The 11,913-nt window shown below is 44.2% G+C and overlaps 1 protein-coding gene across 1 annotated transcript; it reads left to right on the top strand.

The window, feature by feature from the left end:
- Window positions 1–604: 604 nt before the first annotated feature.
- Window positions 605–11,662, top strand: cdan1 (codanin 1). Its single transcript, XM_015969665.3, has 27 exons — window positions 605–732; window positions 1,516–2,219; window positions 2,309–2,509; window positions 2,612–2,799; window positions 2,902–3,097; window positions 3,186–3,306; window positions 3,399–3,508; window positions 3,774–3,863; window positions 4,162–4,237; window positions 4,333–4,538; window positions 4,743–4,884; window positions 4,964–5,107; window positions 5,228–5,394; window positions 6,105–6,186; window positions 6,262–6,351; window positions 6,440–6,494; window positions 6,692–6,828; window positions 6,912–7,015; window positions 8,914–9,063; window positions 9,214–9,277; window positions 9,393–9,471; window positions 9,793–10,019; window positions 10,211–10,318; window positions 10,413–10,476; window positions 10,613–10,824; window positions 11,133–11,240; window positions 11,331–11,662. The coding sequence occupies exons 1-27, from the start codon at window positions 655–657 to the stop codon at window positions 11,451–11,453; spliced, it is 4,026 nt and encodes a 1,341-aa protein (XP_015825151.3). The 5' UTR covers window positions 605–654; the 3' UTR covers window positions 11,454–11,662.
- The last annotated feature ends 251 nt before the right edge of the window (window positions 11,663–11,913 follow it).

The raw sequence follows: 11,913 nt of genomic DNA, 5'->3' as shown, positions 1-11,913 counted from the left end.
TGCTGCCTGAAATGAAACAACAAATCACAACAGTTTCATAAAATTAGAGAAGCTGATCTGTTGCCAAAAACTTGTAAGATAGGATTTGCAAACACAATATTATATACATCTTGCACTTAATATAAGTGAAATAAAATGTACTACTAATATACTACTACTTAAGTATATCAGTCCAAAGGTTAAGTATGATCTAAATGTACTTGGACTTTTGTATACTTCTTATTACAAGCCTTTTAGTGTACTTTTAGTATAAACCAAATAGAAGTAACAAACTTTACCAAGTATATTTCCAAGTAAGTACACTTGGAGTAAACTAAGAGTCCACTCTTATTTTTAGTTTACAATGAGTACACTTTAATAAGTACACTTGCATATACTACTTTTTGGTAAGGGCACTACCTACATTTACAACTAATGGCAGCACTGCTAAAGTCCTCATTAAAGTTTAGAAACAATTCAAATAAGAAAAAATGTAGCATTTTCCAGCAGATTTATGAGCCCAAGTCCTAAACACATGGGTAAATGAGTTTATGTCTATGTTGATAGATCTTAATAAAGTTTTGGGGGAAAAGTACACAACTTTCGCAGTGCGCATGCGCTTGCCTTTGCCCCGCCCCTTGCCTTGTCCCGCAGCCGCCCTAAACGCTAAACAGAATGGCGGCTCTTTTGGAATCGCTCATGTTGCGTAAAGTGGACATCAATACTGTCTTGGGCTGGTTGAAGGATGTTGAGGTAAGTCTGTAACAGTCACGTTCAATGTGAGAGCAGCAGTTTTTACTAGCGGGCCCTAACGTGGCTTGTTTTAGGAGATGACATGGCTCGTCTGTGTGATTGTAAACAAAACTTTTCGCTGCAAACAAGCTAACGGGTGACATTAGCTGTGGTTCAGATGGTCTCCACGACAGACTTGTGGACCTTAATCAGCCACTTCCGATTTGGTTTTTCGTGTAAGCGAAATAAAACGCACCGTTTTCAACTGAAGCTTTTATTCAATCAATCAAACTTTATTTGTATAGTACTTTTCATACAAAAGGAAATGCAGCTCAGAGTGCTTTACAGATTAAAATGACTCCATATAACCCATATTTCCATCCCTTCCGCACAAATAAAAACTATTATGACAGCACACCCCCCATCCCACAACCTTTTTCCCAGGCGCGCGCGCGCACACACACACACAAAACTTAAAAAACTGCGTAAGTAAACACTAGGCTGAATTCAGATGGGTTAGGTAATGAATGACGTGCCATCAGGTGAGCCATCTGCCTCGGCAGTAGTTGATCGACGGCAGCGACCAAGGCACCAACCCAGGGCGCCCAGGGAGGGAGGAAACCCTCACCAACGCCTAAGAACACCCCTTGGAGCGCCCAGGCCACCACAGTCGATACTTGTGTATCCAGATAGTTCGTTGCATAATTCGTCCAGTTTAATCTAGAATCTGATCAATTTGTTATCTCTCAAGGGATGTATTTGTCATATTCCAGTTTCTAACTGTTGTTTCTTCTTTTTTAAAAGGGAGCTGATTATCAGTCCTTCACTGAACCGGAGTTTACAGTTCAGAAACTGGAATTTGTCCCTTTCCTCTTAAATTTCCTGAGAGAACAGAGCAGCCAAGTACTCACCAATGGACCTGCCACTCCAGCTAAGACCCCTAGTCACCCCAGACCTGCTGCAAGGACTCAAGGCTTCAGTGACAAGCTGGCCGGCAGGTCTACGAGTTCTGGTGCTGGTTCTCGGAGTGCCAGCCGTGTGCAGCTGTTTTCTCCAGCCCCCTCGGTGTCACCAGGAAGTGAGTCCGAAGCTGCCGGTCCTTCAGGTTTGAGTGGTGTGAGTGCTTTCAGTAGCCCCTCCTTTTCTTCAACACGGACTCCATCGCCCAGGCTACCAGGCTCTGAGCGCAGATGTGGCCAGAGAGTCAGTCTTGGAGACTACATGTTTTCTCCCCCTGAGAACAGTCCAAACCACCAATCTCATAAGGGGCGCAAAAAGGGTGGTGGTAGCACAGCAGTGGGAGGTCAGCTGAGACATGAAGGGGGGCGTGGAGATCTTCACAGTAATGAAGCAGGGCGATGGGAGGCTGGTGGGAGAAGATCTGCAAGAGGGGTAGGAGGAGGGCACACCCGGATGGGTGAGCAGGTTTCCCCTCCGTTTGCTGGCCAGCTCAATCTAAATAACCTGGAGGACTTCCCTCCTGTTGGATCCTCACCCATCTCCCCCGCGTGAGTTTACAAAAATATCAAAATAGCCAAATTTGTTTGTTTTTTTATGTCTTTTTCTTATTTGCCTGGCAACCTTTATGGATTTCCAGGACATCAAAACCATCAAGAAGAATAAACCCAACACCAGTCAGCGGAGATCGCCCACACTCTAAACCAAAAACGTGTTTCACGTCCACCCCGTTCCAGAAAGCTTCTAGCCCGCTGTTAGAAACAGAGGCGAGTGACGGATTGATGACCGCGGGCAGTTCTATGCGCCTGAAAGAAGAACGGGAGTTACTCAAGCGAGAGAAGTGAGTGGGGTGTTGTTATTCTGGGCTTCTGGATTTCAAAATGTGTTTATTAGACAGTGACTAAAGAAAGTGTAAAGCATAATGTTAATTTCGTACTTGTAGGACAAAGCGAGCCCAGCAGGTGGCCTCTCCTCTGCTGTCCGCTCTGGACCCCTGCACCCCCACCAAGACCGGTGCTAGAACAGGATCTAAAGTGACGTCAGACATGCCGACATCTCCCGAACCTTCGAAAGTCACGTTCTCCTCAGAGCTGGATGTTCTGGTCGAACTGTACTGCACCTGCATTTCTGGTAAATGGCCACCAGGTGGTGCTGCTGGTGTTCATATCAAGCTCAGTAGTAACAAATAAATCCTGCAGAAAGGTCATTTTAAAATGTTTTCATTTCTCGCAGAAAACTTGGTGCCAAACATTTTCCTGGAGCTCTTCTTTGTGATGCAGCTGCTAACGTCTTGGGCTCATCACACACACGACAACGAAGAGCAGAAAAGCTTGTGTGCAGCAAATACAGAGGTTCTAGAAAGGTGTTACCTGAGACAGGTGCACAATTGTGTCTATTTTGCTGTGAAGGTCTTGGAGAATCAGTTTCAGTGGGTGCTTTTTAAAAACGTACCTTAAATTCTCTTACAGATTAAAACCATTGATGATTCGTAACTGGTTGTTTTTCAAACTTGGTAGGCTGATCGCTCATTTGGACAAGTGCACTTTGCGTCTGCTGGCGGAGAATGAACGAGTGGCTTGTTTCTCTCCGGATCTGAGGGACCGTCTCACTCAGGCTCAGGACAGAAGCACAGCCAAGGTAGAACACACCTGAACAGCACAGCTGCTACGTTTATCCACGTGCACTAATCGATGCTCCTAACACTTGATTCTGTAACGTTTCTGTTCCAGCTGTCTCCTTCAGCATCCACGTTCATTCACTCAGTCCCGTTCCAGCCTGCTACTGACAACCGTTCTAACTTTTTCAGTGACAAGGCCTTCCACACCTTTAAGAAGCAAAGGTGTGTTTTAAACTCCACTTTAAAATCTCCACACGTTAGAAATGCAAACAAAAACGTTTAATTTAGTTTTGATGAGTTAATTTTTGGATAAAAGAAAAAAAATACAAGCAAAGATATTCAGTAAGTTACAAGACAACAAAAGAACGAGTACATTTACATTAGGGATTAAATCATTAAATTGTTTTTAATTAAAATGAATCTTAATGCGTGTTAATCTAAATCCTGCTCTCCCCTGTGTTTGCCGTGTTCATGCTTCTCCTTTCAGAGATGTTTTTTACGAGGTGTTGCGAGAATGGGAGGACCTTCACAAAGAGCCAGGCTGGAGCTTTGATGCTGCACTTGGAGGCAGAATCAGGCAAGTGCAATTAGTTTTTAATTTTATTTAATTTTTACATCTAATTATAAAGGTAATTTATGTTATTTTCTGAGTAACTTAACAATATTTCCTGTCTTCAGACATCCAACAAAGTCTTAAAAACATTTAATCATCCCATATATAGTTAGAATTGGCACATTTAATACACAATCCTGTTAAAAAAACTTTATTCAAGCGTCAAACTGACCTGATGATTGAGAAATCTGAAGCTTTGAGATTCTGAAGTTTTTAATGAATAATTTTAAATATTCAGTTTTTTGTTTTTTTTACCCCTCAGAGGAATAATGAGTCAGCTGACCTCTGCAGGAAATCATTCCCATTTTGCCCGCCTGTTTTTGAAGCAGCTTGTTCAGGTAAACGTTCGTCTCATTAGCAGTTTAACCTCCGCTACACGACATTCCTCTTTTTAAAAAGCAATGTTCATGATTTTTATCCCCTCCCCTCCCAGGTGTGTAAAGGCCCCCGTCCGAGCAGCTCTTCCGTAGATGCGGCCGACGCCGACCTGCTCGGCATGCTGGGAGCTGACAGCCTGGGTCGCCTCAAGCGTCTGGAAGAGCGACTCATTCAGCCTCACGGAGTCGTCGGTCCCTGTCCTCCTCCGTCTTTTCCTGGTCACCAAGAGTTCTTCAGAGACTTTATACAAACAGCTAGCTGGTGAGACAATCTTTTAAATAACTAAATGTAAATAAATGATTAAAGACTTGGCACGTTAGATAAAAACTAGCTGTACGTCGAGACGAATCCTGACTTCCTCTCTTAACCGAGTCAGAACGGATGAACTTTGTTCAGCCTGAAAACAACAGAACCATTTCTCTTCAGCAAAAATGTTCCGATCCATTTTCCTTATTTGCGAACCAGTTGCCAGCTGAACCAGCATCTACAGGACAGCTTGTGTCAGCAGCTCCTCCAGCTGGATGAGGTCTCCATACTGAGTCCTGCTGCTCCCATCGGGGATGGAGAGGAAGAGGAGGAGGAGGAAGATGGAGACATGGAGCAGCAGGTAGGGTGTTCACGAGCAGCTCTGGTAAACCCTGGAATCACGGGAATGCTGTTATCACAATAATTCATCTGATTTTCAGGATGAGAAGCAGCGGTTCTCCTCGGTGCTTCTCCTGGCTCGTCTTCTTGCAAAATTCCTGGGATTCATCTCCTTTTTCCCCTATCAAACCTCTGGGAGGCCATCCAGAGATATTCAGGAGACGTCCGTAGCTCTGCGCAGCAAGGTGACGGCAAACTCATCGCCAAACAAAACTTGACGGCACGAAGGCAACGCTAATGTGTTCATCTGGGTTTCCCCGCACTCAACTGTTTCATCATAGTTGTGATTTTCCTTGGCTCTGCAGAGCCTTCCGGTGCTGGATGTGTGCGCTGTGTTGAATAACAGCATAAGGAGGAAGCGCACCATCTTGACGGTGCCCTGGCTGGTGGAGTTCCTCTCCATGCTGGACTTCATCGGGCCGCTGCTGCTCTGCTACCGGACCACTCTGGGTTCTCTGCTTCTCCTCTACAGGTTTGACTCTGCTGATTTGTACATGTTCAGAGCTGTCTATTCTAATCATTACTCATTACACGTAGACATGAATCGTAATTTTACTAGATAGTTAAGGAGAACGTTCTCTAAGGCCCTGTCCACACGTAGCCGGGGATCTGCCAAAACGAAGATATTTTTCTACGTTTTGGCCTGTCATCCACACGAAAACGGAGTTTTTTCACACGAAAACGGATCTTTTTAAAAACTCCGGCCAAAGTGAAGATCTGCGTTTTCTCCGTTTTGGGTGTCTGCGTGTGGACAGACAAAACCGGAGTTCTAAGGTCCGCAACGTCACTTTCCGCGACAAAAAAATGCTGACATCACGTGTGCGACCTGTGTTTACACTAGCCGACAGCATGGATGCCCTCAGAGTTGCGCTCGCTTTATCAATTGTCCAAGCGCTTTTTGCTTGTTTGTTTTGCAAGCGGAATTACTGCTCCTTGCTGAAGACCACAGATGAAGGACGAGGTTAAGAATGGGGGAAGTACTGCCGCCTACAGGTCTGGCATGTCCTTAACAACGTATTTATCCGGGTACGTGTGGACAGAGTTTTTTTTTTTAAACGAGGTGGTGTGGATGCAAGTTTTTGGAGGGGCGGATATTCGTTTAAAAAAATGGCTACTTGTGGACTAGGCCTAAGGATTACTTTTGGTAAATGACATTTTAAATAGTGGCCTTGTTGTTTGCAGGAAGCTGCAGCTGAACAGAAGTGAGGAAATGTGTTACCTGAACAAGCTTCTGCTGGTGTCTGTTTTAGGGTGGCTGTTCCAGGTAAGGCGGGACACGCGTGTTTGTCAGGTGTGGGGTTGATTTGTGTCTTGCTAACGTGTTTTTTATGTTTCTAAGATTCCAGTGATTCCTGAGGATATTTTCCTCACCTGTGAGTTCACTGCAGCCGTCAGGGAGGCGGATGGTGTCACCGGTTCTGCAGGACTTGTGAGCATTTTTGTTTTTTCCTGCAGGTTTTAGCCTAAAAATTGTAACTCTGTTGTTTTTATGTGAATGCTTCTTCATTAACTTGCAGGACTGCATTCCTCTGGTGGATCAGCGACTTCTTTACACGTGTTGTCCATTTCTTGGTGCGTAGAGGTTCATATATTTCCTTGGTAAAGGTCACCTTGTGTGTTTTTTACATGTGCATTTTAGGGGGGGGGGGGGGGGGTCTGAATCTGTATTTGGTGTGTGTGTATTCTCACCACAAACAAGCCAAGAGAGAGTTAGATGGTCCAATTAAAGCTGGGGATTAATGCTCTCTGCCTCGTTTCTGTCTGTTCAGGTGAGTTTCGTAAGCTGCTGGCTGCTTTTGTGTCCGGCAGCACAGCCAGAAGTGGAGGAATTATTCGTAAAATCACCCCCACTTCTGCTGAGCTCAAAGACACGCCAACCGCCATGAGATCGCAGCAGAAACTACAGGTGAGCTAACGGCACGTTCTGAGTGGGAAGGACTTTAAACTGCCCACATGGGAGTGTCTGAACAAGGCTGTTCACTGTGACAGGTGGATCTGGAGCAAGCCTTCTTTCACAACCAGCCGCCGTCGTTGCGCCGCACGGTGGAGTTTGTAGCCGAGAGGGTTGGATCCAACGCCGTCAAGCACATGAAGTTAGCATCATGGGAGGATGAGTGTGATTCCCGGGGATCTAAACCCGCCAGCAGGGATGACTTATAGATATTGAAATCACTGATTGATGTTATAGTTGTGATTTATGTTGGATCCGTGTTAGTATTTAATACTGTAAGGCTTTCACATGAGCAGTTAAAGGGATATTTCAGCCATTCTCAGGTGAGTTTAGGTGATAAACAGTTGCTACATTATCTTTACTGAATGGCCTCAGTTTGGAGAAATAGAAGAAGAATAATAAGAAGAAAATATAATTTCTATAGCGCCTCTCAAGATAAAAATCACGAGGCGCTTCACAAAAACAAAAAATGTAAAAATATAAAAAAGCATTTAGAGAGTGTTTAAAAATATATTTAAAATGAGCAAAAAGAGACAATTGTGATTAAAAAAATGTTAAGAAAGAGAGAGTGACTAGGAAAGAGGGAAATCAGTGGATCCTGAGGAAGGTGGAATAGGTGGGGAGAGCAGAATAAAGAGAGAGTGGTGAAGAAGGTCATACAAAAGCCAGCTTGAACAAGTGAGTCTTCAGCTGCTTTTTGAAGGAGACCACTGAGTCCACTGATCTCGGACTCAGGGGGAGAGAGCCCCAGAGTCTGGGGGCCACAGCAGCAAATGATCTGTCACCTTTGATCTTTAGCCTGGTGCTGCACAACCAGTAGGCTTTGGTCACTGGACCTCAGGGACCTGCTGGGGGTGTAGGGACTAAGAAGATCTCCAATGTAAGATGGTGCTTGTCCATGTAAGGCCCTATAGACCAGAACCAGGATCTTGAAATTAACCTGAAGTTGACTGGCAGCCAGTGAAGCTGGAGGAGAAGTGGGTGTATAGATGATTTCCAACATTTTAGACCCCTGTCAAATGCGCATTATATGATTATTTACAGAAATATCACCAGCTTATAGAAAATGTACCACTTCTTGCCATGACTTGAGTCCTACAAGAACTTCTCATGTTTCTCCTCAAATACCAGCGCGTTGGTCCAAAGCATCAGGAATCATTAAAAATCCCTACTGGATTTGACTCCGGGATGCACCCAAAGTGCTGCAGACTTCCATGTAAATCCATGAAAAACTAACAGCCGTCTAACCCTGGCTTAAGTGTGAGTAACGTAATAGGAGCATTTTCTAAGCTCAGCAGCACGTCCCTTCCCACTCGGGAGTGTTTAATGCAGCAAAGCGTTCCACACAGCTAGTTCCATGAGGTCATGAAATCAAGAGAATTTTAAGATCACGTGTGATTTCACCAGTTCACATGATGACTAGCAACGAGAAAGAGGGCAGCGTCTATCCAAAAGGGCTGTGGTTGATTTTCTGTTCTGTTTACTTCAACTGTAGAGGCAACACAGGTAATGACATATTTTACTAGTTAAGCAACTGGAAATCTGCACGTCTTTTACTTTGAAAGTTGCAGGATGCCTTACACTGCTCGTGTTTGACGTCCTGTCCGGCTCGACCTGATCCGTTTATCTTGATGCGTTCTGGAAGCGTAGAGGAAAAGACTCGAAGTGTACATTTAGGGGTGACGAGTCACTAGGCTTCTGGGACACGCCCAAAATGGGCCACGTTGCGGGCGGTGGAAAGGGCACCCGTCAGCTTCTCAGACGTTATGTGGCACTTACACATCTGGGATAAAGATTAATAGAATAATGTTGCTGCTTTTGGAGATTGGCTGAGTTACGGCAGCGGTGGTACGCCTGTGGTTTTGGCTACATTCAAGCTAGCAGCTTGCTCACTAGTCGGGAAGCTTTCTACAGGTGGTAAGAATGCGATTATTTTTTAGTTTTACACAGAAAAACGGCTGAAATATCCATTTAACAAAGATGAAATGAGGGTGCTTTAGTTTGCGAGGGTCTCTTCTTTATGTGGGTGACTTTTGACAGAGCTACGTTGGTACGAGAGCTGGTGGAGCGAGGAGAGAAGATGCTAAGGGATGGTCTGGAGTCGCCAAACTCAAATGCCTCAATGCTGAATGAATCCATCTGTGCTCGGCTGTGTGAAGCCGGTTTGGAGGCCCTGGCGAAAGCCACCAAGTACGGGGTTCCTTTTATTCTTCTGTTCATTTGAATCAAAATAAATAAGAGAATTGTAAGATCTTTGTGACAGATTTTGTAACTTGCATCCAACAGAATGGCTGCTGATTGACGTGGTTACTTATGTGATCATTTCTGGCTTGTTTGTAGATATTGCGATGAGAAGAGCCCTGAAGCCATACGTGTGCTGCTCCCCGATGAGACGACACCCACGGTAAGTTCAGGACTAAAGTCCCTTTGAAAGTAAACAAAAGCCACTTCAAACTAGGAAACAATTCACACAATGCAGGTTTTTACTCAATAATAAATGTTTTTGAAATATTTTCCAGGTGCTGACTACGTCTGAAAACATCACCAAACGTCTTGCTGCAGAAAAGGCGTGTGGCTGGCTCTCTGCCAACATAACAGGTAGTGAGATAAAGACTCCGCTAAGGAGCAGGTTTGATGGCTTCACCGTCACAGAGCTGGTTCCCTTTTTACTACATTTAAGAAGGATGAAGATAAATTACACATACCTGTAAATAAACCCAGTCCTTCTTTGATCACATTAGCCACCTGTACAAAATTAAACTGGTATTTTGGAGGACCTAAATTAGTTGAGCTGTGACTCGTCTAGTTAACACACCAAACAGGAGAGATCATGTAACGGCATGATCTCTGAGGCATTTAGAAAGTAAGAACTCTCCTGGGGACATGCATCTAAGATGACCCTTTGTCTTCTTTGTGAAGCTCTTGTAAGACGGGAGTGGAGGAGCAAGTATGATCGAGTGATCAAGGTCCTCGGAAGCCCCGCGGCTGCCGATACTGCAGACGTAGACGGCGTTGTGGCTGAACTGGTCCACCCCGAAGAGTCGACTACCCCCAAGAAGAAACAAGGAAGTGAAAGAGTGATGTGCTGCCCTCCTCACTGTAAACACAACTCTCCTCTACCCTCAGACATCCTTATTGAGATTAAGGTACACTTCAGCTGCTGCAACTGAAGGGCAATCCTTGGAATTTCAAAATAAAAGCTTCTAATTGAAAACGAAGCCTGTTAGGAATACATTTATATATTCTGTTTAGTTTTAAACTTTAATTGTTGCATCTTTGTGTTCATGATCGGTACATTTAGCCAAATTTGAACGTGTATATTTTCTTTCTAATGCAGGAGCTGCTGAGCGTCGCCGTAGGCCCCAGGACTGATGACGAGCTGCCGACTGGCTCTCACCTTAGAACTCTTATACACAGAGTAGGAGACACGCTGACCTGCAGAAAGGTACATGAGTACATCAGACAAACACCTGTGCTGGACTTATTGATTTTTGTCTGCATGGATCACACTCTACTCCTTTTTTTCAATCTGTATTTAGTTCCTGACTTCTACATCTGAACAGATGCTTCTGAACTGCACCGTGCTACTGGCCTGCAAACTGGGTAGGAGGCAGTCTGATCATTAATCTTTTATGAAAGGAGTAATCCCAGTAATTGGTACAAAAAAACATGTTTTATGTGTTATTTTTCTTCCACAATCCTTTTTAATCTCAGGCCTGATTGTTGTTTGTCTCTTCAGTGTCTGGAGAGCTGCCCGTGCGTTGTTTGTCGCTGCGCAGCGAACATGGCGGGGTCGTTGTCGATAGCGGCTCAGGGTCAGAGCCTCCCATGTCAGAACTACTGGAGCAGCTTGCAGAGCTGTGGGGAAGAGACTGCCGTTTGTCCTCCCCTCTTCATCAGCTCTTCACCCCTCTCACCATCACTGCTGTGCTGAAGGCCGGCAACACGGAGGTTTGTACCACACCGCTGCTACCGCTAATACAGGTGTATAACCATGCTGCTTGTTGTTTTTTCCTCACTACATTCAAACACTTCTCAGTAAAAGTCACATTTTATTAAACTTGAGCTGAAACGCTTCTAATGAATCTTCTGTGAATAAACTAAAACACATGAAGACTAGAGGAGGGGTGTAATATGTAGCTAATGCATCAGACATAACCTCGTTTCATTGGTATTCTTCATAACCTTTCCACAGTATTCAGTGTGCTACATTTGACCATTTTTTTAACACTTGGTTATGCACTTTTCTGCTTTTTCAGAGGACCAACTACCTGTTACTTGTTCGAAAGCTGGTTGACAAAGGAATCTTGAGTGAGGAAGAGGTCATTTCTCATTGGATAAAACTGACAGACTCGACCTTGCCAGCGGTGAGGCGTTAAATGTTTCTTAGCTTTTTTTGCTGGAAGTTTTGTCCTCTAATTTTCCTCCATTGTTTGCATGCTTCTGTTTTGCTGCAGGAACTCATAGAGAATTTTCAGCTGCAGTCAAAAGGAGAGAAAGTCCTCCCGCCTCTGTCGGAGATGCAGAAGTGCATTGACACGATGCAGATCTCACATCAGACGCTAGAGGGCGCAACATGACAGCAGGACTTCCCGTGTGAATGAGCTCACCATGGTGTCTTGTTTCACTTTTGCACATGCATGGTCCAAGAGGGAAACGCATCTCACTGATTTCTGTTTTCATTTTACACGCACAACTTACCAAAACTGTTTTACGTCAACCTGGAGAAACTTCAGACTTGTTTACCAGCAACGTAGGAGTGCCCTGTCAGTCAAAGCTCACTTTTCATATGAACTCCTCTCTTCTAAACAAGGTGATCAGTTGATAAAATATAGCACCTTCACACACTGCCTTTGACCTTAACTAGTGAATGCATGTTTATTTCATAAATGATACAATGCGTTTGTAATCCATTTTGTTCATGTTGAACTGCATTTCCTGCATCTTTCAGGCCGAAATGTTTTATGAGAAAAATAAAATATGTAATAAAGATTTGTTCTGATGTCTTGTTTTGTATGGTTTTTAATTTATTTTTTTGTT

Source organism: Nothobranchius furzeri, chromosome 18 (genome assembly GCF_043380555.1).
Source record: "Nothobranchius furzeri strain GRZ-AD chromosome 18, NfurGRZ-RIMD1, whole genome shotgun sequence".
Taxonomy (NCBI): Eukaryota; Metazoa; Chordata; class Actinopteri; order Cyprinodontiformes; family Nothobranchiidae; genus Nothobranchius; species Nothobranchius furzeri.
Note: the sequence above shows the minus strand (reverse complement) of the source record. Positions and strands in the feature narration are given on the sequence as shown.

Coding starts and splice junctions, on each gene's coding strand:
- cdan1 (XM_015969665.3), top strand. CDS start 655: ATGGCGGCTCTTTTGGAATCGCTCATGTTGCGTAAAGTGGACATCAAT. Junction 6,187..6,261: donor TTTTAGGGTGGCTGTTCCAG/GTAAGGCGGGAC, acceptor TATGTTTCTAAG/ATTCCAGTGATTCCTGAGGA. Junction 10,319..10,412: donor ACACGCTGACCTGCAGAAAG/GTACATGAGTAC, acceptor ATCTGTATTTAG/TTCCTGACTTCTACATCTGA.